General features: G+C 38.9%; 3 protein-coding genes across 5 annotated transcripts; all 3 read left to right on the top strand.

The window, feature by feature from the left end:
* Positions 1 to 50: 50 nt before the first annotated feature.
* Positions 51 to 17,227, top strand: tup (LIM1_Isl and LIM2_Isl domain-containing protein tup). 2 transcript variants are annotated; one of them, XM_089595314.1, is made up of 6 exons: positions 51 to 174; positions 6,408 to 6,594; positions 8,168 to 8,493; positions 15,569 to 15,873; positions 16,631 to 16,879; positions 16,968 to 17,227. In XM_089595314.1, exons 1-6 carry the CDS (start codon positions 51 to 53, stop codon positions 17,202 to 17,204), a joined length of 1,428 nt encoding a protein of 475 aa, XP_089451440.1. In that variant the 3' UTR covers positions 17,205 to 17,227. The 2 variants fall into 2 exon arrangements, with proteins under 2 accessions (XP_089451440.1, XP_089451441.1); XM_089595315.1 differs by having other exon boundaries at positions 16,661 to 16,879.
* A 1,296-nt stretch (positions 17,228 to 18,523) lies between these two features.
* LOC106644141 (UPF0488 protein CG14286) lies at positions 18,524 to 19,569 on the top strand. Its single transcript, XM_023391455.2, has 2 exons — positions 18,524 to 18,720; positions 18,838 to 19,569. Exons 1-2 carry the CDS (start codon positions 18,700 to 18,702, stop codon positions 19,390 to 19,392), a joined length of 576 nt encoding a protein of 191 aa, XP_023247223.2. The 5' UTR covers positions 18,524 to 18,699; the 3' UTR covers positions 19,393 to 19,569.
* Positions 19,570 to 19,739: 170 nt separating this feature from the next.
* ThrRS (threonine--tRNA ligase) lies at positions 19,740 to 23,532 on the top strand. Of its 2 annotated transcripts, none has more exons than XM_014359540.2 (8): positions 19,740 to 19,853; positions 20,761 to 20,838; positions 20,916 to 21,502; positions 21,584 to 21,935; positions 22,007 to 22,170; positions 22,250 to 22,705; positions 22,787 to 23,076; positions 23,166 to 23,532. In XM_014359540.2, exons 2-8 carry the CDS (start codon positions 20,767 to 20,769, stop codon positions 23,327 to 23,329), a joined length of 2,085 nt encoding a protein of 694 aa, XP_014215026.1. In that variant the 5' UTR covers positions 19,740 to 19,853; positions 20,761 to 20,766; the 3' UTR covers positions 23,330 to 23,532. The 2 variants fall into 2 exon arrangements, with proteins under 2 accessions (XP_014215026.1, XP_014215025.1); XM_014359539.2 differs by lacking the exon at positions 19,740 to 19,853 and adding an exon at positions 19,867 to 20,203.
* Positions 23,533 to 25,172: the final 1,640 nt, after the last annotated feature.

A 25,172-nucleotide genomic window follows, 5' to 3' on the forward strand; every position in this document is an offset into this window, starting at 1 on the left:
GCGGCGACGGAGCCGGCGGCGCTCTCAGGCCGGCCGAGCTAGCGGTGGCGATGCAAAGGACACCAGGCCCCGGTGGCGGTGGAATCGGGCCGCTTGGGCTACAAGGACCGCCCAGGTCGCTCAAGATATCGCCCGTCAAGATACAAGACGAACCCGGGGACCCGATGTCACAGAGTGAGTTTCTTTTTTCCTTCAATTTTCCGATGAATTATGTATGAGTAGCTTATTTTTCATTTGACCCGAAAACCATAAATAAAGACCTCAACCTTATTGTAAAAAAATCACCTTTCAACAAAGTCACGGGTAATCTTTGCGCATACTTTTACAGACGAGAAGACGATAAGTGAGTCTAGTTGCCCGGAGGCGAGAAAACAAGAATCGAGACACACGCGGCAGGCGAATAAAAACAAAAAAAAAAAAAACAAGACTAAAACACGTATACATAATATAAGGGAGTGGAATCAGCACCCCATGGGCACGAAAGCCATAAGTATAATACAGGGGTATGGGAATCATCAGCCGATTAGAGTGCAGATGTTCTCATCTGCGGATTTTATGAGCCGACTATGATGACCCCCCCCCTCCCTCCACGCTCTTTCTGGCACGTTGCGTTTTTGGTGACCCAGCAGGGGTTGCCGGGAGGAGGGGGCGAAGGCTAGTAGCTAGTTGCTGTTTCAATGTATTATACGCCACGGCACTCGAAAGAACACAACACCATACATACATATATACCGTATAGACGACAGTAGCACGTACACGGTTCACCCTCAAGTTTATATACGCACACGCGCCCACTTGCTGGCATGCTGGAGTACAGCAGTATACGAGGGTTGGGGGGAGATAAGGACATATAGCACGGGGTATATAGTGGGTAAGACAGCTCTACCACCGCTATGCTACGCTATTCTAGGCTGTACTCACTGCTTTCCACGGCATGATTGAATTATCATGAGTGTTTGCGGAGCGACGGACGCGCGCGGCCAATCGAATTAGCCCCCCATCCCCCCCCCCTATTTCTTATACGTACTGTGTGGTATGGCACGCAGCATTACCCTACACACATGGGGGAGGGGATGGGGTGAAATGGGACAAGTGAAAAAGTACTTTTTTTTCTCCCTCCTTCTCCTCTCCTCTCCAGCTCATGCGTCTCCGCGAGGGCGCCTTTTTTCAGGATCTCCTTATAGCTTCTCGGGTGGGGGGGGGGGGGGGGTGACAGTAGTAGCTTTTGCAAGTGCACGCGGGGAGGAGATCGGGGGCGACCTCCTTTGTTTTTCTTTAATCATCCGGCGTACGTGTATGTATACACGCTGCAATGGCTTTTTTTTTTTTTTTTTTGACCCATGACTCCTGCACTTGTGGCGTTATTGTAATCCGCCACCCTATAAACACCTATCGTAATTTGGTTTAAATAGCTAGGATCGCGTGTGTACATCTCTATTGTATCCAAACGAAGAAACTATATCTGGAGAGGAGACACGTATCGTATGGTAATTTGAGAGCCCACAAGTATATAGGTATACGTGTATACACGATGAGGAGGGAAATACATATATATGTATATAGCTGCGACAGAGGCGGTATGGGTACCTATATAAAACGAGAGCTCTGGGTTTCCTCAGTTTTACGATGACAGGAGACACGCTGCACAGAGGATATCGATCGGCTGGCACGGCTTATGTTATATAAATATATACGTGTGTGCGTGCGCGTGTACAACGGAGGGACCCACTCGTGTTGTATATTATGAGTGTGTATATATAGGTTCTGGCGCCAGGCCCTAAACCTTACACTCCACACGGGAGGGATAAAGAAACGTCCGGCATCCGTTTACGGGGGTGCGGCGCCTCTCTCTCTCTCTCTCTCTTTTTTTTCTCTCTGCCGCCACATGTATATTATATATATATATATATAGATCTCAACTATCGATGACCTGCTTGGGTTTTCCAGACTTTCGCTTCCGAGGGCTCGTTTACTTACGTGTCCACACATAACTAATGTATATATATACGTATACACAATAAACACCGTTGGAGGTATTTTATATAAATAACACAATAACGCACAAAACTATATGATGTTTAATCTCATGTTTCGCGTATATTTATAAAAAAAGGGGGGTCACGGGGGGAAGGACTCCCCTTTGCACACACATATATATAAATATATACTTGAATCGATGCAAGGCTTGTGCCAATGACCCATGGCCGCGATGAATTATTCGGCAAGACTGTCGGCGCGATTATAATCTAATTATACACACACACACACACATATATATATACGGTACCCTCGCTGATACATCGAAGGATCCTTATTATACATTCGTGCACTTTGGGCATTCGTTTTAAATTGGCAAAATCGATCCTCTTGGCTCTTGCGGTCTCTAAAAAAAAAAAAGAAACACTATGGAAAGTGCGTTACGGCTACACATTTTTCAAAGGGTAGTTTTTTGTTCTCAAGGCACACATGATGCACGGTGGTTCTCGTTCGTAATACGATCAAGTACCCCGATGGTGGGGGGGCGGGGGGAGAAAAAAAAAGATGTATATTATAATCCGGTGGAGAAAACAAACGCAGGAGTAGGCCCGAGGCGAGAATTAAGCCGAAAAAAGGAGGAAGAAGCGTTCCCGAATTGGGAACCTGCTCTCTTCAGAGGCGACGCCGGGGCGCCGAGTGGACGCGGAGGAATGCCGGCTGGCGCTGATAAAGCTCCCCCTCTCTTTTTCGGACACGGTGCGACCGACACCTATATAATAAATCTCTCGCACAACCAACGAGGTGGGCTCACCAAAGAGAGAGAGAGAGAGAGGGTACAAGCTCTGCAAAGTTTATGGAAAATCGGTAGAGGATGGGGGGGGGGCGATTTCCCGATATGTATCATCGAGCCCGAGTGTAATTAGCGAAGGTGTTGACGGAATAACGCGCGAGTCGGTGTCTCTGAAGCTCCGTGTATCATAGGGGAGAAGCGAAAAGAAGAAGAAAGAGAGAAAAAAAAAAAAAAGAGACGCCGAGGACACGCGGCCCGGCGCCGATCCTTCCTCTCGCGTTGGTCTTTTTTTTTCGCCTCCGCTGCAGCGAGAGTCGTTTCTTCGGCTGACCGGTCGTGTTCTTCCTTCCTTCCTTCCTTTGCCGATTGACCGGCTGCTGCGATGGGCCTTTTTTGGCGTCAGAAATGTATACATACATATACATATATGTATAGGGACAGTAACACCATTATACGACCGGGTCATCATTTTTCTGGCTGACACCCAGACGACAGGGACCGAGGACATGGAGGTTACGTGCGGGGAGTTTGAAAAAATAAAATAATACAAGCACACGCGTGTATATTATTTGAACTCGGTATACGTAGACGCGAAGGTATATAAGGTATAAAATGTGCAAGGAGGGCAAAAGTGCGCTCGCGCGCGGCTTCGAACAAAGGCCGGTGTATTGAATCCCGAAAGAGTTCCATGGATGCTGGTACTCTACATGTGTGTGTAAGAGGGCCTCGGCCTTATCGGGCCTCTCTCGGCAGCGGATCACACGAGGAGGAGGAAAGCGGCCAACACACTACACGCGGCTGTATAACCTTCCAAGCGGAGCAACAAGAAGAAGAAGAAGAAGAGTCGGTCGACACAGCCGCGACTAACCACTTGGACTTTTGCGCCTTTCCTTCCTCGGTGTGTGTGTGTGTGTGTGTTTTGCATGAGTGTGAGTGTACACATCCGCGTGTGCTGTTTGTATTTTTGTGTGCGTGTATACACTGAGTCTGAATATTTTTTGTTTTTTTTTTATTTGCACAGGAGTTTCTTATTGCTTCCTTTGGGGTTTTTTTTTTTTTTTTTTGTTTTTGGCTGATGGGTAACCCCTTGGGTTCTAAACACTGTCATCGAGCTGCGTGTGCGATTTTTTTCGTTTTTTGGCTGGTCGATCGGGACTGTTTTTTTAGATAATTTTGGGCCCTTTAGTACTGGTAGACGCTGTTATTCAAACGAGCGAGGGTTTTGGTTGGCCTTTTTTTTTTTTTTTTTTTCTTTTGTTGGAAAATTTATTCGTTTGTGTAAAAGAGGTTTTTTTTTTTTCACAAAATTTTCTTTGATCAAATAAGTTATGTATGTTTGCGATGTGTGTTTCTTCAAAATTAATAACTTGGGGTTGAAATTTTTAAATGTCACAAGTATTTCAAAAGGGAAACAAATAATACGCAGTTTGTCTACGTTGACAGGGAATCCTTTTTTTTTCTTTTCATCCTATTTTATTTCTGGTAAACAAACAATGCTTCTATCAAAGCTTATTTATTGCACTGATTAGAATTATATGATTAGTGTAAAAATTACTGAAAATTATCAAACGCACCTAATTTCATTTGGTGCAAATCGGAATTTTTCTAATAACAATAACTAGTGATTAAAAGTATCATTGATTTTTTAATTTTATAATAAAAAATGAGATAAAAGAAAAAAAAACCCATACGATTACCCAAGTTAACAACTTTTTAGACGTAATTTATAGACTGATCAATAAATTTTCTTGTACGTATTATAGAGTTGTTTGAAAAAACATTAATTAGTCAGTGTAAATGAAAAAAATAAGCAAACAACTGGAGAGAAAAAGAAATATCTTTGTCAAAGATTTTCTCGATTGGTTTATCGTGTTGGCCGCGTCTTTCTACATATTACATACATACCCGCGCATATACACACATCGACCTATTAAATTGGCTCTTTCGACATCATCCATATTTATAGTCTCAAATTGTCTACATTAATTGCATTTATTGGGTTGACAACGACGTACAACACGTGTTCTTTACCTCGTTCCTGCAGTGTATACGTGTTTACATGTATATGAATGGGTATTATCGCAGACCCTTTTAATCACAACGTTACGGATAAATCTCTTATTATTCTAGTTTATTTTAAAATACTTACTTATTATTTTATTATTTAAAATCAAATAGGTTTTATTACTTTGAAATTACTTTTTTTATTCATACATTCCATTTTTACAGCATTGTTGCTATTCATCAGTTTTATAACCATGAAATATAAAGAAGTTGTTGCTTTCATATGAAAGTTAAAAATTAAAAATTTTCACAGTTTTTATAAAACCGTTGGAATTTTATTATGATGTTTCTATTTTAGTGTTTCTAGACTTGGGTACAATTATTTTATGAACCGTTAAAAACTATTTAAACAATTTTTTACTCCAAAATAAAGTACGTCCTTTTTGCTAAAAAAAATTTTTCGTTATTCATTGTTCCTAATCTATTGAGAAAAAATTTTTCTGGCTAATAAGCACAATACATTTTACATATTGAAGTTTATTGTAAAGTAAAGTATTTAAAATTAACTACTCGAACACTTTGACTATATTTTTGTTCCTTTCAAATGTCAACTTGTAATGAACACTATACTGTAAGTAATAATTAAAAAAGTGCATTTAGCGCAAATATATGATTACACTTGAAGAAAAAAATTATACTTATACAAAAAAATGGAAAAATCACCCGTGCCCGAGTGAAACGTTGAACAATTAAAATGCAGTAGCACACTTTTTCGTGAAAAAAAACCCTCGATTCACATCAAATTCACGTACAGACTTGTAAAAATTGAAAAAAAAAGAGGGGAGAGAAAGAGAGGATCGGATTCGCGCGCACAACTATACATCACCGATGGGCGTGGCCGCGAGCTCTCTCCCACTTCAAACGCCAGCACCGCCTCCCTCGGCTACCCCCACCACAGCCCGACTATCCCACCTCTTTTTCGATCAGTACTTACCCTTTTTTTTTATTTCTTTTTAAATTTTATTTTTCAACCCTCCATTTCTCCAACCCTATAATTGCACTTGTCGATGCACGCGATCGAGGACCGATAATCCATTGTGCAACTTTTCAAATAAATGAAAAATCTCGAGCTTCAAGGTTGAAAAAACCAAGCAGCGAAAAAAAAAAAAAAAAAGGAAAAGAAAAAGGGGTGCGCCAGAACAAAGAGCGAATTAAGTGCAGGAGGAAAAGAAAAAAAGAAAAAAAAGAAAGAAACGAGACAAGAGAGCGAAACAAGGCCGAAGAAAATAATCTAAAGCGGTACACGATAATAAAGACGAGGAGACACGCGTACACACGCTCGGCGATAAAGAAAAATCGCGTATGTATAATATATACGTTATACGCACACACGTATATATAATATGCAGGTAAGCGGTCGCCGCAGAGATAATTGAGGAGGTAGAGAGAGACAAAGGCGCCGCTGTGGGCGCGAGCTCTGATAAACCGGCCGATAGTAATATATACACGTATAATACACGTGTACTTGACACCTAGGTATAATAGGTGCTCGTTACCCCCTCTCCATAATAGATGTAATTTATCAAAAAAAGGTATACGGACAACTCGACGTACAAATGGGGAAATGTTCTTCCAGAGAGCCGTAGCTCGCTGTGCGTCGGTTGCGGCGGCAGGATACACGACCAGTGGATCCTGAGGGTAGCGCCGGATCTCGAGTGGCACGCGGCTTGTCTCAAGTGCGCGGCTTGCCAGCAGTTCCTGGACGAGAGCTGCACCTGCTTCGTACGCGACGGCAAGACCTACTGCAAGGACGATTACGTCAGGTTGGTTGTTACTTTTTTTTTTTTTTTTTTTTCTTTATTAACAAATTGGTTTGTTACGCGTTGTGGATTGTGTTTGGAAAAAAAAAAAAAAAAAAGTTAATCGCCTCGTCGTTAAACGGCAAAGAGCTTTATCTCGTACTTGTGCGTCAAGTCAACATATTTGTTGTTTAGGCGTGTGGGCGCGAGACTGTTTCATATTTTTCAAGTACGTTTTTACGTGACAAAAAAATTATTTTTGTGCTTGTACAACAAGTGTGTATTCTGTCTTGAATATTTGATCAATAAGTGGTGAAAAAAAAAAAGGGAAAATTTCATAATAATGGCCGATTTTTTTCGAGACATAGTAGTGCATTGAAAAGTATACGTAGCTGTGATTTTTGTGCTTGCAAGTTTAACGTTTCGAATGTATTAAAAGAGCGAAAAAAAAAGGTTACGAGAAATATTTTAAAACAACCACTTTTCCTTTATTCATAAATTTTTTTTCGAAATTTTTATTATTAAATGTGTTGAGTGTCTTGAAGTATCAATCATTAAGTTGACGTTTCAATGTACTTTCCAACTTTTAATTGTCAATTGTATTAAACTGAGTAAAAACATTTTTGTTTTTCAGTAGACAGTTTCGAAATCTATGCTTTTCAAGTACAAGGGTTTTATTTTAACTTTTTTTTTAGAGTCTCGTTTTAACAACTATTGTCATAGAACTCAAGTATACACTCCAAACTTCAATGACATTGTATATTTGAAAGAGTGTAGCGAAAACAATTTTTTTGTTGTTGCAAATTTAACATTGGCAGTACAGCTAGTTGTGTATCGTCTCGCACGTAATGTGGCCATTACCATCGTATTGTCCATTTTTACGATAAAAATTAAAAATGGTCCCCTATTTTTTTTTTAAATATTGACACGATTTTACTACACGACCGCATTTTTCATGCTCTTCTACAACAATCTATTGAGTATAACATTCGCTACAGATTCTGGCTCCAAAGTATCCAGCTAGACTTGGAAAAAAATTATAAATAGAGAGAAAAAAAAAAAAATATATATTTTCATATCCATCGAAGAAACGACGCTCGCGTGTTCGAAGCAATAGTGCACCGCAAACTAAATCTCGAAAATAAAGCAAACTCCCGTGGAAAGAGAGAGAGAGCAAAGATAACAAATACACCATCACATAAAATAGGCACGCGACTGTACGTACACATATACTCTCTCAATGTATTTATTTTTCCGTCGCCACTATGCGTATGTATACATTGAAAAGTAAAGCTGTCAGCCGAGTTCGCGACGGAGGGACGAGAATTCGATGGCTGCCAATCACCGGGGCTGGCGTTTTATTTGAAAGGCTTGGCCGTGTACGCAACGAGAGATAAAGAAACGAGTGACTAAGAAAAAGAAACATTTTTCAATCGTTACTGGCACGTACCCGGGGAGAGAGGGGCGGAGATGATTTTTTTTTTTTTTCTTCTCCGGGCGAAAAAAAACTCGAGGTTTTTGTGGAAATAATCACGCGCGGATGAACCGGGGATTCCCAAATTAAACGTGGGTGCGTTTGTTTGTCCAAAAAAAACAGGTTGTTCGGGACAAAGTGCGACAAGTGCCGGATGTCGTTCAACAAGAACGACTTCGTGATGCGAGCCAAGACGAAGATCTACCACCTGGATTGTTTCCGGTGCTCGGCGTGCGCGCGGCAACTGGTGCCCGGGGACGAGTTCGCGTTGAGGTCCGACGGGTTGTTCTGCCGGCACGACCACGACGCGCTCGAGGGCGAGAAATTGTGCGGCGGCGCCGCGGGCCCCATCGGGACCGGACCCCTGCCTGGGAACGAGAACAACAACAACGCCAATCTCACCAACAACAATCACCACCTCGGACACCCGAACGACGGATCGCTCTCAGGTTTGTCCCTTATATTTTATATCAAGGGTTTTTCAAGGAGGTCCAATCTCGTGACATACATGATATGGTTGGCGCGGTGCGCCATCTGTAACTATGGGTAGATCATAATATAACCTCAAACAAAAATTACGAGTTTCGAGAAATAGTTGTGTTAAAATTCAGCTCATTCTCTGGTACTACTGTCAAACAATGACTTAGTTAAATTTTGGTGATTTGTGAATGGTTTTAGTTTGATGTAAAATTGAAGTGAAACTTGAACTGAAAGAAAAATACGGTTTAGATTTTCATAAAGACTCAGGGTGCAAGTACTTTGTTAGCTTCAATAATTTTTTTTCAGAGCGTGTAGTGAAAGAATAAAGAAAGAAATATCTCTCAATCATGATGATTTTTTTTCTTCGTATTAATAGACTTGGTACATTTAACAAAGCCACGAAAACGAGGTTAGGAGACTTGGCGATCGTTTGACTAGCGTCGTAACGAATGAATCGAAATTTTGGAATAAAAAACAATCTTTTGAGGTTCTTTGTTGAGAATTCCTTCGTAAAAAATAAAAGAAAATTTTTTCAATTTCTCAGTTGACTCTTTGTTGGAAGACGAAAATTTTGTTTTTATTAATATCTCTACTATTACGTGGTGGATCATCTCCAATAACGTTGTCTATGTTTTTTGTTTTTTTTTTTTTTTGTAAAGAAATATTTCCGTTCAATTTTTTTTAGTAAGAGATCGACCAGATAAGTTCTTCTTGTTTTTCGGAGGATTAAATTTGTATACTCTATGCAAGCCAGGGTGGTCCGATGCATTTCAATGATACGCGTATTATTGAACAGTCACTGACTGACTCGAGTAATTTATACTTCATTTTTACACTATAACCTAATACCTAAATCGGATAAAATCAAGATTATCCAATTAATCGATTGCAGCGTAAAAATGTTCATCGGAAGTTTAATTTAAAGAAGGATCGGTAATTTTAGTGTCAATCGCATGTATATATGATTTTCAAACAATCGTCTTGGCTACCGAAATTCTACACCTTGATCCCAAATGTTAGATCAAACAGCAAATTTTTCTAATATCCCACACTATGATGTACACACGCGGACATATTTATACACTTACGCCCTGCAAAAAAAAAAAAAAAAAAAATATCCGGGGCTATAATATACTCCGTGACCCCATCGGGCTCTCGGTCCACGGCAAAGCTCGATGTTTAATCTGGAGCTTAAGCGCGGGGCTTTAATCGGCGCCAATTATCGACACCTGACGCGCAAAGTCCCGCCACGCGCCGCACCGTTAATATGTTTGATCCAGCCACCCTTGCACATACGCGCTAACCCCGCGTGGACACTGTCCACTTTGCTCCTCCTCTCTGCCCCTTTGTTCTTGCGCCCTCATCGCAGCGTATATAAATTTGCCCCTTAATATTTCATCAATCGTCGCTTTGACCCTTTGGTTCTACATGTGGATGAATGTTTATCGGCATGGGTTGTTTAACATCATACCTGCACCGTGTAACATTTTGTCCTTTTTTTCTATTTTTTTTCTTCACCCGATCGCGCTTGGTGAAATAATTTATTACTTACCTGTGTTTTTCCATTTGATGACATTTTTTTTTCTTTTGTATCAGTAGTGCAATTTGTTTTTTTTTTTTTTTTAACATAAAGGTACAAACAAAATATGTTTTTGAGCGGCAGAAAACGTGACCCATGGGTTACATTTAGGGATTTTGATTTTGTTTTCACCTATATTTGCAGATTAATGAGTCGATTTTTTTTAACTCGTCCAGATTTAAGTATGAAAATCAAATTGTTTTTTTTTTTTCGTGCTTTTTTTTTAAGTTTCTAACGCATTTGTGAACTCTGTCTATAAATGGGCTTTTTTACAAAAATCTTTGAGTGACTATAATTGAGGTAGTTATGTCGGCATCTCGTTATAGTCAAAAAATGCGTAGCTTCGTTTAAAAATGATTTACAAGGTACGGTAAAAATTATTAAAAACTCTTTATAGTGTTTAGTTGCTTGTAGAATGTATCAAAAGTCAAAAAAATTTTTTGTTTACCCCAAAGAATTACGAATAAAACTTTGAATTGAAAAAAAGTACGTGTCAAAGTTTTGAAAATTGGTGATTTTTGTACATTTTGTTGTTTATTTATACCATTTTTTAAAAACTTTTCTTCTATTGTAAGCACTTAATCGGAACTTTTATACTAAGGGTGTTCAAATTATTTTGTAAACGTTAAATTTTTCTTTCCTATCACTTGTTACCAGATCCAAACGGTACAGTTGTAGTTTAATCCGCGTATAATATATTAAAAAACACCGTGTTTCATCTGTAAAAACAATTTGTTCAGTTTCACATAATTTATTTTTGCGTAAAAATGTAATCGTTAGTATCCGTTGATAGTATCGTTGATATCCGAACCTTAGTCAAGTGTATCAGCTAAAAAATGAGCCTCTAAACCAAAACTTGAATCTTTTCCCGAAGCCCTTGATTCCCCATCCTTTCCAGCCCTTGCACCCGCGAAAACCATCAAAAAAATAGATCGGCGACAAAACACAAACGAGCTCGCGCTTTGAAAAAAAAAAAAAAAAAAAAAAAAAGCCTCCCGCTAATTCCTCGCTCAAACGAGGCGCTGTTGGCCGAGCCACGCTCGGTAGCCCAAAGTCCAAGTTTACGAGTAATTAGCGCGTCTGGAATTTTTTTTTTTTTTTTTTTTTTTCTTTCCCTCCCATTATCCTCCTCCCATTCGCTGACTCTCCCCCCCCCCGCGCTCCCCGGCTCCTATACACCAGCAATGATTTATTCAGAAAAATGTCAATGCTACACGAGGATGAAGAAATCAACCGACTCGTCGTCGTTTTAATCAGCTACCGTGTGTGTGTACTCTCGCGCTTGTGTATTGCGCCTCGCGTTACGTAAAAACACCGGGATTTGCATGAAAAATTCAAAGATCAGTCACGATACGATCATCTACGCGGAGGAGAAGACACATCATGTTTTCTATAACCAAACTAAAATTTATCTCAAGTTTTGAAAAAAAAAAAAAAAAAGGCAAAGTAACTATAAAATACGTAATATATATATATATATATATATATATATATATATATATATATATTCATTTAAAATCAATTCGTCACTCCGACCGTATATGTACGTGGAAGCTTCTCTCTCTAATCAGGAGTCATCCGAAAGACATAAAAGCATAAAAAAGGACGATAAAAACGACGGCGGCAGTATATATGCACGAGTGGTATATAATATAATATACGTGCGGTGTGGAGTATACATATACATACGGAGGAGGGAGGACCGGAATTTCATGGTTACACATATACGCGCGCGAACGTATATATAATCGAGAGACGGATCTCTCTCTCTCTCGATCCGGTTATCCTCGGTCCTTTATTTCTTTTTTTTTTTTTTTTTTTTTTTTCCTTCCTTTTCGCGATCGCGCGCGCGCGCGCGCCTCGGCCGCAGTGGCAGCGAGGTGTCAAATGTAACACGCTCCTGCCAACTACTGTGGCACACACTGCAGTCACGCACCAGCTTCTTCCCTCCTTTTTCTTCCCTTTCTCCACGTCCGTCCATCCCCGTATGCTTTTTTTTTTTTTTTTTTTTTTTTTCCCTACCGGTGTATTTATAAGAGTAGGTACTCTTTTTCGCTCCCCTGTTTTATATGTGTACTTTCGTCACGCGGACAAGTGTATCCGCCATCCGTAATGCCCAAATCGGTTGGCCATCGATATTTGCTTCCAAGTGTGTGTATCGATAAATTTGTTGAAAAAATACCAGATTCTGAACTATAAAAATTAAGAGGCTGCACTTTTTAGAGCCAAGAACGTAACTGTTGTATACTGAGAGAATAGTCTCTTTTTTTTTTTTATGAATGTTTTATTGATTCAAGAGATTGTTTACTCGTAGGTGATGTTTTTTTAATTCAGTGCCATATAAAATAACCGTTGTTGCTTCATTTGTATAAGAGTATATAATCTAATGCCCAAACTTTTTCAGATCACTTTTCAGTTCAAAATTTGTAATACGTTTACGCGTGTATCAAACACTTGGTACTTTTGTTATTTTTCATGTACGAAAGCTGCGGAATTTTTTTGTTCTTCTCTTACTTCAAAATTAAACGTTGATTTATCATCATAGATTTGCGTGTGAGTAGGTAGCGCTACACGGAAACGAAAATTCCTTTTGTTGTCCTAGAATAGTTTCAAGCAAATAATAATTTTACTTTAAACAAAATGTTCGTTTCAAACAAAACGATACTCTTGACGTAGGAAATTGTTACTTTGTGATCCTAACAATTATTTTCTTGATTTTAAGAATTATATTTTTCATCATTTCGGTGTATATTTATAACTAACTTCGACCGAACGTGAACCAATAAAGGGTAAATGACTTAAAATTAGTAGTTATTCTATAGTCTCAAAGAAAAAAGTGCTTCCTCTGTCCAGTCACACCAGTGTATATATATATAGCATTAAAATTAAAAAAAAAAAAAATTAATACACACACACATGAGTACAACAACCGTGGGATACCGCGATAACCATCTCGACTCAAGTGTGTATACACACGCACGCATAGAGATATCCCGAACTATATACATGCATGTTCGGCTCGTTATCAAAGCGCGCGATGTCCGTGTAAATGTATACGCGTATAGCAGAGAGAATCAGATTGCCATCGCCTATATACATACCTTTGATCACTTGTCACCGACACCCCACACACACACACAATATATGTGTATACGCGTTTATCAGGTGCTTCCATATCTGTATGTCCATCGTCCTTTTATTTACTTTTTATCAAAGAGCAAATTTACACTGTATAGACTCGAGATTACGAAAGCCGAGTATGTATATTATCACCGGGGAGTATTGATTTTTCCCTCGTATCTTCAAACATTACCCGCGCACAGACACACATACACACATGGGGGGAGGGGGGGCTTGATTTCAAGTTTGAAAGCGAGGACTGATTTTTTTCGGTGAATCGCGAGAAGGATACACTTTGAAGAAAAAAGAGAAAAACGAAAAAAAAAAAAAACAGGACGAAGGAAGGTGGGGGGGGAGGGGGGTGTAGGAATTAAAGCCGGAGGATCTCTCTCGACGACAAATTTTAATCGGAAATCGGGAGTGCAATAAAGGATCGAAAGAGAGAGAGACTGTGTATACGTATACGTGTGTAGAGAGCGGTCACTTCAAAGCGCGCCGATCTTCGGCGTAAGCCGGCATGTCCACTTTGGACTTCTCCCCCCCGACCCCCCCAACGACGGAGTATGCCGTAGTTAAACAAGCATACGCGCTTCTTCCTCCTCTTATTTTCTGATCTCACCTGCCCTCGTCTCTATATATATATATATATACGTATACGGGCTACTCTACATACATCCAGGCTTTTTCGTCCCGATGAGGATTCTCCTTTTTTTTTTTTATATATACGTTTCCTCCCGCGGGGTTTTGCATATACTTACCCACATAAATATAACACAAGCGGTGGTGTTACTTTGCCTCTCTCGTGTGTGTGCGTGTGTCGTTATTTTTGGTCCAATTAATAATTCATCGTTTGGGGCCTTTCGATTAGGACGCGCGTAGCGTTTGGAAGATGGATTTTTTCCAAAGTTGGGCGCCTCGGCCGTGTGGAAAAAAAAAAGGTCCATCGGTTTGTTTGAGCGCTGTTGGCGAGACAATGGCACTAGAAACAGTTTCGCGATGTTTTTACCCCCTTCGTGTACATATTATGTGCAACAATAGAGAGGGAGAGATAAATGATACACTACTCGTTTATATATACGTAGACGTGGTATAATGTATATGTATATATATATATGCAAGTTGGGTCGTAAGTTGACCATGAGGCAGTTTAGTTGTTCGACGCGCGGCGGGTAAATGAAATCCCAGGGGCCCCCTGTACATATGTATATTTTTACTCCGGTCCTAACCAAATAGCCGTCGTGGATGCTCATCTCTCCTCGCTCTTGATACATATATATATATATATGGGAGGAGTGTGGGCGATCTGTGTGTGTACAAGTGAGACACGGTGATTTTTTCAAATTTTTTTTTTTTTTTTCCTCTGGTACTTTGGTTTTGGGTTACTTTTGTGGTGTCGTTTTTTCTCTTTCTATGGGAAAGATCAACCAAGAGGCGCAAAGTTTTGTTTCAAGCGATGGGAGAGAAAAAATATCCAACGTCTTTATGCAAAAAGCGGAAACAAAAAACAAAAAAAAAAACATACCTCGAAACGTGTTGGGTAAATTTTATTGGCTTAATTTTCAATTTAAAAAAAAAAATACGACTCGAGAGAATTCTTGACCCTTTTTTTCGTGTTCATATTTTTAAAATATTGTTTCACCGACTTTTTTTCATAAATTACACTTCAGTGAGTTCCGAAAGTTTAAAAAGTTACTATGTACCAAGCAATTATTATTTATCGTTTTACTGAATATTTTTTAAGTTTTGTCCTTTATCATACATCACAATTATTAGTGTATATGTGTACAGCTTGTAATATTTACATATAAAATGTTGAAAGAACCAATCGAATGTTGTATAAAATGGCTTTATCACGCTACTCATCAATCACGCAAAAAACAAAAAAATATACATTTTCGTTTCGAAATTTCATCGTTGAAAGGTGCACCAATAATAGTAATTGGGAAATGTCATTGTTTAATTTAAAAGCACAAACAACGTGGATGATAAAATTGAAAATTTACAAAATTCCCATAGGGAGAAAAGTAGCACGGTAAACTTTGGCTTATAATATATTGAATGATCATAACGCGGTTTTACAGCTAAAGTGTCCCAACGTTATCACCGTTCCAATAATGACACTTAGCACAATCTCAAACAAAGTTCCTCATGAAAAGTGAAAAAAAAAGTGAGCTTCCACGTAGAATAAATTGCGTGGTGAAAATAACGTACTTTTTAAACAATCATCAGGTGATTGTGACAATTTGAGGCATTTGTAACAACCACGGAGTTATTTGGTTTGAAATAGAAAAAAAAAAAAAAAAAAAGAAAGAAAGGAAATGAATGAAACGTCGAAACGATTGCAGACTCGGGGTCGGAGAGCGGCTCGCACAAGACGGTCGGTGGCGGCGGTCGGGGCGGCGGCTCGGGCCACAAGGGCGGCGGCTCCGACGGCAAACCGACGCGCGTCCGTACCGTCCTCAACGAAAAGCAGCTCCACACGTTGCGCACCTGCTACGCGGCCAACCCGAGGCCCGACGCCCTCATGAAGGAACAGCTCGTCGAGATGACCGGCCTGAGCCCGCGGGTGATACGGGTCTGGTTTCAGAACAAACGCTGCAAGGACAAGAAACGGACCATCGCCATGAAGCAGCAGCTCCAGCAGGAGAAGGTGCGTCGCAATTTGCTTCGTTTTTTTTAGCCAAATACGTGTCTTTCTCTAAGCAATCCTCTTCTGTTTTCAACTAATTTTGAACCTATATATGTTTATGCAGTGTGAGGATGGGGTTACGGCGCAATCAAATAATGTTGCCAGCGTCTTTACCCCCGGCGCTTCAAGAAAGAACAAAAAACATTTTTTCACAGTTAATTCTATTCGACACGTTCGCTTTTGTAATAAATCACAGCTATTTGTATCATGCATTTTACTCTGAACAGCGAAAAAATCGTTATTTTTCCCTCAGGAAAAGTAAATAAAATTTTTTGTTTGGCACAAAAGTTGTAGAGCTCATTAAAATGAAACCGTTCAGTAAGTTTTTTTTTTTTTTTTTTTCATAGTCCCGTCTTAATACTCCAAGTGGTAAGAATCGTTTCAAAAAGGTCAAAAAAATTTATTCTGTCGTATCTAATTTTCTTTATATTACGTTTTTGGACAATATGTCACAAACAAAATTTGTAGAACTTATAAACTCATACGTACCTTTTTTCATGGGCCATTTTTATCTGTGGTGCTTTTTTCGTTTAATGGCACATAACCTTTTTTTTTCTACATTTAACTTGCGGATAAAATTTCTTGTACAAAACTCATAGATTTTATTGCTTGTGTTTGCCATTTTTCATACAAGTAGTATAGCGTCGTCCTAACACAAAAAATCATTGTAAAATGTCCAAAAAATCGTTATTTATTTGAGATGTAACGCTCGTTGGAGTTATTGGTATTAAATGCGGTTTCTTTGGTTTATTTTTCCCAGGACGGTCGTAAGCTCGGCTTCCCCGGAATGCACGGGATACCCATGGTGGCGAGCAGCCCCGTGAGACACGAGAGCCCCATCGGCATGACGCCCCTCGAGGTGCAAGCGTACCAGCCACCCTGGAAGGCCCTCTCGGACTTTGCTCTGCACACCGATCTCGAAAGGCTCGACCCGAACACGCCGACCTTCCACCACCTCGTGTCGCAGGTCAGTCTTGCACGTCATTACATATACACCTTCAAAGGGTGCATTTATAATCTTTTTTTTCAACGAAATACGTGGGTTGTGATTTCAGATGCACGGCTACGACATGCACGGCGGACCGTTGCCACAGGGCCAATTGGGGCCTCCGGGTATGATGGGTGGGCCAATGGGCGACGGAGGTGGGCCGGCCGGGGGCCATCTCGGGCCGCCAGGTCCGCATCAGGGACACGGGCCTGACATGGGCCAGCATCCCGACAGCACGGACAGCTACGTGACTTACCTCGAGAGCGACAGCGACTCGTTGCAACACGACCAAGGCAGTCCGTAATGATGCCTGTATAGAACATTGGTTTTTGCGGTGTTTCTTTTTTTTTTCTTTTTTTTTTTTTTTTTTTTCGTTGGATATTTTTTACGTTTTCGGTGCTGATGTACTTATGTTATGTGATGGGTATCGGCGAATGAGTTTTTTGTTTTTTTTAATAGGGACTTGTGTAAAAAATTGTTAAGTGACGTTCTTTTTTTTCTTTGTTTTTCTGAAAAACTAAACAAAAACAAAAACAAAAAAAAAACAACAACATCGATGGTTGATTTTTTGTGAAGATTTTTTTTCTCCTTCGATCGCTATTATTTATTGAATATTGTACGAAAGATTATTTAATTGCGTTGGATAAGTCGTCACGATGCACACGGAAAAAAAAAGTTTGGTTCTTCGGTGATTTGTTATAAATAGTGCCGTTGAAGTTCTCGTGTGAAAAAAAAAGGAAAAAAGTGTGTCGGTTTTTTTAAAATGTAAAATCATGGATATTACATTTACTTGTTGATTGTTCGTCATTTGTTTTGTAAGCACGGGATATATTCGTTGTCACACGACTGTGGATACATTTTTGTACATATGAAGATAAATAATGTATGTAAATATTTTAATTGAGGCGATTGCATTTTTCGCCCGGCGTATAGTAAGTATAAGAGTGTATACAAGAGCGTTTCAGTGTAATTAAAGGTAATATCGCGATGAAAGTATTTTAAACTAAAAAATAAAATTGTTATATGTGGATTTTGAAACGTGAATTTTAAATTCGATAGTAAAATAAAATAAAGTAAAATAAAATAAACTGTTCGAAGCGATGGGTTGTAGAGAAAATCCAAGTACGTACTTAGAACAAACAAAAAAAAAATACCAAAGCCAGAGAGCAGTGAACAAATGTGTGAGATTTTGTAAATAAAAAATATGATGCGTCTACGATGATTCTTGAACTATGTATTTATATATAAATATAAAAAAAAGGCAAGCAGTTTTGAACGAAAAAGAAATATATATATGTGTAAATTGTAAAAGCGCCTCCAATAACAATTTATGTTGAACATACGTACGACGCATCATATGCGACGTATTCACGTTTTCGGAGGGAGAAAAAATATTTACCGAACTCTCAAAAGAGTTTTCGGATTTGTATGATATTTCTATGCAGACAAAAAGTGCACGTAATAAAAATCATTGACATTCTTCATTAATAGGTAATTTTTTTATTTTTTTTTTTATTTTCCCTCAATTCGAATGCCATATGTTGAGAAATGCGATGTCTACCCTACCATCCTTACCATTACACGGTAATATAGAAAATGACATCCTACCGATAATATTGTTACCAACCTTACCGTCATATCGGAAGATAACACAGAATTTGCTCAGAAAAGTCGTCTTTATAAAATTCGGAGTTCAAAGTTGGGAATAAGAAAAAGTAAACAGTAAAACAGTGCGCATGGAGCGGTTCATTATTTTTGTAAAGAAATAAGATTGTTCACTCGTTAACAATCACTTCACTATGTCGTCGAAAAGAAGAATGGTAATGTTAAAAAGCTATTATATTGATGGTTATTTAAACAAAAAATGTTGCTTTCAAAGTTTGTAGGTTAAAACGCAGAGTTGACAATACTTGGTAAGAATAATTAATAATTTTCAGCCGAAAAACAAAGCGCCTCCTCCAGTTGCTCCAGCGCGGGTGAAAAAATCAAGCCCCGAAAGCAAAAGCTCGCCGTCCAGTAACTCAAACGAACAAAAACCGCAAACCGCGAGTGGCCTCGATCAAGAAGCAGAAGATCAGTTCGAGCTCGAGTTGTGCTGGTGCGTCCAGCAGTTGGAAGCCGCCCTGGCGGACAAAAAGCTCCAGGACAAGCAAGTTTTCAACATGAGCAAGAGCTTGAACGTATTAAAAAGCAACAACGCGTCGTTCATCAAAAAACGGCAGGTAATGAGGAACACGTTTGGCGATTACAGGATGAAAATGGCAGAAGATGAGAAGAAATTCGCCAAGGTCTCGGCTACGCTGAAATTCGTGGCACCAACTAATAACAGCAAGCTGGAGAAGAAGTCGGTGTTTTTGAGAAAAGCTCGGAGTTCTACGGACGAGGGATCATTAAAGTGCTTAAGCGAACAATTTGGTGGGAAAGTTTCCATTGGCTCGGACGTTGCTGCGAAAGCGCCGTTTCAGTTTAATTTTCCTCTCGTTGAATCATGAAAAAAAAAAAAAAGTTATATTTTGTATGTGTAAATATTTTTGTTTTTTTAATATAAATATATTATATCTACCTGCCATTTTTCGGGATGTATGAAGTGTATATGACACAAAAATCAAATGTTGTTCAAAAGGCAGGAGTTGTAAAATATGTTAGCAATAAAATGTTTGTATTTTTAATACATACTTGTTGCACTGTATTCAACTTTACCCTTGATAAAACAATAAAAATAGCGCATCACACTCCAGTTTGAATAATTTACATACTATATACATGAAAAGGTAAAATCACGTGACACTTTTGTTTATATATATCTATGCTTTACTATGCTCCAAAAGGAAGTCAACTCTCGAGAGGGAGAGCAGACAACTTACTCACAAAACCTGCAGCTGCACTTATATATTTTTAAGTCATTCTACTCAGATAACATATTTAAATATCTACTTAGTGGTATTTGCAAGAGGTTAGTCCAAGTATTCTTGTGTGTTAGATACTTATTTCTGGAGTTATCGAGGCTGAAAAAAAAATTGCATCATCTCTAGCTCGCGATTTTCGGGAGTAGCACATATGTAATAACGTTTTTACCGGTCCCCCGTTGTGTTCATATAGTGTGTACAATTGCGGTGTTATAAGTTATAATACCCATCGAGCTTATGGGGAAAAACCTATTTCAAAAAAAGTGTTGAAAGAGAGAAAGGAAATAGCTCATGAAGCGAGCCAATGCTACTCGCGAGCCTGCTACTACCGAGTTGTCCACGAGTCCTAAAGCTCCCGAGTAAACTTGGCATAAGGTGGAAGTCGCTGTACGCTTTGGTGCGTTTCGTCTTTTTTTAAGGCCATTCAGTTCGTGTTCTTCCCATTTTTTTCCCTACTTACATTACTTGTACCATTAGAAGATCCGTTTTTTGAGTTACCACGCGTATACGTTCATTCATTAACCTCTTCGCGTTGCATTTCCAGCAACACAGCACTTTACTAACATAAGTATAAAAAAAAAATTAATTTCTGTTGGTTTTTTCCATAAACTAAACATTCCTGCCCTGAATATCCAATAGGTGTAAATATACTCACTGGACTCGATTATTTTGTGGTGTAATCCGTCAATCATCGTCATGGTTGATCTTTATTTCTTGTGATTACACATAACTGCTGTTTATTTCTAAACACTTGTTTATTGTTTCACTTCGTTCTACTCGAGTCGTGTTTTTTTTTCACTTATTTTTTTATGCTTACTTAAAGGCTATTGGAGATAACGTATATTGACGTATTGCATATCTGATGTAAATGTGACAGTTGTGTCGTAATTAGTCAAAATTTAATAAAAATGATAAATTTTTTACCTGAACTCGATATTTTTTTTTTTTTGTTAGAAAAAAATGAAGCAAAAGCAAGAGAAACCAGATAAGTTCACTGTGAAGGAGCTGAATCCACCACCATCGTACATTCAGGTAAAATCGGACTTAGTTTTAAACAAAACAACAATTCATTGGAATATGACAAAAAATTTTGTATAAATGATTTTTAGGAAAGGATAGAATTGTTCGACAAGCTCAAAGCCAAGTACTTGGCTGAACTTGAAGCTAAGGAATCCAAAGAGATAACTGTAACACTTCCAGATGGCAAAGAAATACCGGCAGAGTCTTGGCGTACTACCCCTTACAAAGTTGCGTGTGGTATTAGCCAAGGGTTGGCTGACAATACAATCATAGCAAAAGTCAATGGCGAACTGTGGGATTTGGATAGGCCATTGGAATCCGATTGCAAACTGCAACTACTCAAATTCGATGATAAAGAAGCTCAGGCAGTTTTCTGGCACTCTAGCGCTCATGTTCTTGGCGAAGCCATGGAAAGAGTCTATGGTGGTTGCTTGTGCTATGGTCCACCCATAGAAGAAGGTTTTTACTATGATATGTTCATAGAAGAGAACGAGGGTATCTCGAGTGACAATTTTCCGTACCTAGAATCTCTGTATAAAAACATTGTCAAAGAAAAGCAAAACTTTGAAAGGCTGGAAATGAAGAAGGAAGATCTCTTGGAGATGTTCAAGTACAATGAGTTCAAAGTTAGAATTTTGAATGAGAAAGTTACAACTCCAACCACGACTGTGTACAGGTATGTAAGACATAAAATCGTATTCTGTATACCCTGGGACTTTTTGGTCAAAAACAATTATTTCATTGTGAAAAATAATAGGTGTGGCCCACTGATCGATCTGTGCCGGGGACCGCACGTGCGCCACACTGGGAAGATCAAGGCAGCAAAGATAACAAAGAACTCGTCAGCTTACTGGGAGGGTAAAGCGGATGCGGAGAGATTGCAGCGGCTCTACGGCATTAGTTTTCCGGATCAGAAACAGCTGAAGGAGTGGGAAAAGTTACAGGAGGAGGCGGCGAAACGAGATCATCGGAAAATCGGCCGCGAACAGGAGCTTTTCTTTTTCCATGAGCACTCGCCTGGCTCGTGTTTCTTTCAGCCCAATGGGGCATACATTTACAACACTTTGGTACAATTCATACGCGACGAGTACAGAAAGAGGGGATTCCAGGTTTGTTGTTCACTCGGGTGTTTTCACGGATAAAATAATTATTTGGTAACTAAAATTATTATACTACTCAGGAGGTCATCACGCCAAACATATACAACAACAAGCTGTGGAAAGCTTCGGGCCATTGGGACCATTATTCCGATAACATGTTCTCGTTTGACGTGGAAAAAGAAACTTTCGCCCTGAAACCAATGAACTGCCCTGGTCATTGCATGGTTTTCGATGTGCGAATTAGGTAAGTCCCCAATGAGACACCCTACATTACATTGGCACTGTAATTCAAACAAACAGTAACAATAACACTTTGGATGAAGGTCGTGGCGCGAATTGCCGTTGCGTATGGCAGATTTCGGAGTGCTTCACCGTAATGAGTTGTCAGGCGCTTTGACTGGTCTCACGAGGGTACGCCGCTTCCAGCAGGATGACGCGCATATTTTCTGCACGCACGAACAAATCAAGGACGAAATACTGGGGGCCCTTGAGTTCCTTGACCACGTCTACTCCGTTTTCGGCTTTACGTTCAACCTGTGCTTGTCCACGCGGCCTGAGAAATACTTGGGCGAGCTCGAAGTCTGGAATGATGCCGAGAAGGCACTCTCTGATAGTCTTGACGCTTTTGGCAAGCCCTGGACCCTCAACCCCGGTGACGGTGCCTTTTATGGACCCAAGATCGATATTACCATCATGGACGCTTTGAAGAGGTCACATCAGTGCGCAACCATCCAACTAGATTTCCAATTACCCATACGTTTCGATTTGAACTACGTCAAGTACGTATTATCTGTCATGTTTACTGTAGGGAGACAATGTTAAAGGACTGGTTGAATTAATTTTTCCTGTACTCTTCTCAGCGAGGCTAACGAGAAAATACGCCCTGTAATAATTCACCGTGCAATCTTAGGTTCCGTCGAACGCATGATTGCCATTCTAACAGAATCTTACGCCGGCAAGTGGCCGTTCTGGTTGTCGCCTCGTCAAGCCATGGTTATACCCGTGGGCCCGTCAATCGATGAGTACGCCGTACAAGTGAAAGATAAGTTGTACGAAGCAGGTTTCAGAAGCGAAGTAAACACCGATCACGGTGAGACTTTGAACAAGAAAATCCGAAACTCCCAGCTCGAGCAATTCAACTTTATTCTTGGTGGGTTGATGATTTGGCAATCTCATGTCTGAAAAGAATAGTGATAATTGCGGTATTTGATCGTTTTTTGTTTTTTTTTGTGGTTTTAGTGGTTGGAGAGAAGGAAAAGGCTGGTGGCACTGTAAATGTCAGAACAAGAGATAACAAGGTGCACGGCGAAGTCGAAGTAGATGCTCTGATCAAGAGATTCGATGATTTGAAAAACAAGAAAACACGTGAATCCGAGGACGGCAGTAATACTTCGGATAAATAATTTAAAGCTTTCTTGGGCATTTATTTCCATTTATATAATAAATTCATAGGCATTATTTAATATTTATGGCCGTTCCTGTTTTCAGCTCGACTTGAATCACTTTTTTACATTCGCCATCATCTAGTTAAAATGTATTTTACACCATTGCCGATTATTTTATGAATATCTGCAAAACAAAAATAAAATTACTTATCTACACTTGATATTTGTCGTTTCGTTCTTGAACTTTCGCGTTGTTCCAGCGAAAAAATTGTGCACTGGAAGAGCGATAAATGCGATCTATTGAAATAAATGGAAGACCTTGTTTTTAAATTTTCATTTTATTTAATTCAATTTTTTTATTTAACATTTATATGATTATGATTTTTTACAGATAAATCGTACTGCGACATAAGTTGATAATTATTTACAAATTTTTTTAAACAATACGTTGAACGCACAATCACAATCGATAAATTATACAATAAAATCATTAACACAATAAAATAAATCTTAAATTTGTAGGAATCACGAAGATAAAATTAAATGTTTTTAAAATCATTACAATTTTAATTTTTGTCATACAAGTTTGGAAGACTGTACATTTTACCATACACCGATTTCCGATGGTACAATTAATTTTCGAATTTTAAGTATTGATAAAGTTAACGACAAATACGTCGCACTGTCTCATTCGAAAATATTGTCAAATCTTAAAAATTCATACCTAATCAAATCACAATAAGAACATTAAAAATTATCGAGTACAAAAAAAAAACAAAATGATGATGGTAAGTTGTATTTATTTACTTATGTACGAGTCAGACGTAATAATTAAATTAAACGAATTGGAGATCATTGTGACATTTGAGTAGAGTAAATCACCGACTTGGTGACTTTCATCAGTCATTTCCTCGCACTGGACTCATCCATTGCTTGTACACTCGCTGTAAAATTAACACACCCTCGGTTGTACATGTACATAAGAATCAAAATCTTCGAAATGAATGAGTTAACGAAGATCTGCCACTTCATCTAATGTAAAATCATCTATATGTATAAATAGCTGGCCATAGTAGTTTCATTATTGTGGTTTTTATACGGCTAACTTGATTATGCTTTTGTAAATGTCAATATACACTGTGTGAAAAATTTTTGCATTTGAGGGGAGTAATTTGAAACTTACGCATTGTAAGTATAAACATGTCGAAAATTTTTCGCCTTCAACGGAAGAACGCAATTTTTTGTATTATCAAACCAGTAGTAAACAGAGAGGAAGAGGGCATATAGAGAGTAGGTAATCGATCAGTCGGTGTATTAGTAACTGGGAATCATGAGATTCGCAGTCACGTGTATAAAATACGTATGTATATACGCAAATAAAAACGGAGTCATGTCGAGTCATGATGAATAAATGATATACCTACATAACACAACATGTGTATATATATATATATAATATATATATCGAGGAAAATATATTTATATACTATACATGAATAACACGCGTTTTGCGCTTAGAAAAATACCATAAACGCTCGCAAACGCTAAACAAATCGGTAATATAAGTATTGTACCAGCTTTCGAATTTTTCTAGCTGCACTTGATGGAACAGCTGCCCGTAATTATACATACACCCCCGTACAGTGATAATGGTTGAGCCTTCGATCATCGATTCCCAACCAGACTAGAAGCAGCGATTATTTTTATTTCACATCACGTGCTCAAGTAGTTTATTTCTACTGCAACTGTAATCTCAAATTTTGTCGCGTTTGTATTACACTTATGTCGATCATATTTAGAACTATACTTTATATTTTTATTTAAATTTGCGTAGGTATACTTCAGCTCGGCATTGTGAGTA

Source organism: Copidosoma floridanum, unplaced genomic scaffold (assembly GCF_036245765.1).
Source record: "Copidosoma floridanum isolate Cflo_tuat_1 unplaced genomic scaffold, Cflo_Japanese_pri ptg000025l, whole genome shotgun sequence".
Taxonomy (NCBI): Eukaryota; Metazoa; Arthropoda; class Insecta; order Hymenoptera; family Encyrtidae; genus Copidosoma; species Copidosoma floridanum.

Bases quoted from the DNA above. Each gene is read 5' to 3' on its own strand.
- tup (XM_089595314.1), top strand. From the start codon at position 51: ATGCAAAGGACACCAGGCCCCGGTGGCGGTGGAATCGGGCCGCTTGGG. The intron at 6,595-8,167 runs GTTGGTTGTTAC...CAAAAAAAACAG, and splicing joins TGCAAGGACGATTACGTCAG to GTTGTTCGGGACAAAGTGCG. The intron at 8,494-15,568 runs GTTTGTCCCTTA...AAACGATTGCAG, and splicing joins GAACGACGGATCGCTCTCAG to ACTCGGGGTCGGAGAGCGGC.
- LOC106644141 (XM_023391455.2), top strand. From the start codon at position 18,700: ATGTCGTCGAAAAGAAGAATG. The intron at 18,721-18,837 runs GTAATGTTAAAA...AATAATTTTCAG, and splicing joins TGTCGTCGAAAAGAAGAATG to CCGAAAAACAAAGCGCCTCC.
- ThrRS (XM_014359539.2), top strand. From the start codon at position 20,111: ATGCTACTCGCGAGCCTGCTACTACCGAGTTGTCCACGAGTCCTAAAG. The intron at 22,171-22,249 runs GTAAGTCCCCAA...CTTTGGATGAAG, and splicing joins GTTTTCGATGTGCGAATTAG to GTCGTGGCGCGAATTGCCGT. The intron at 22,706-22,786 runs GTACGTATTATC...TACTCTTCTCAG, and splicing joins TTCGATTTGAACTACGTCAA to CGAGGCTAACGAGAAAATAC.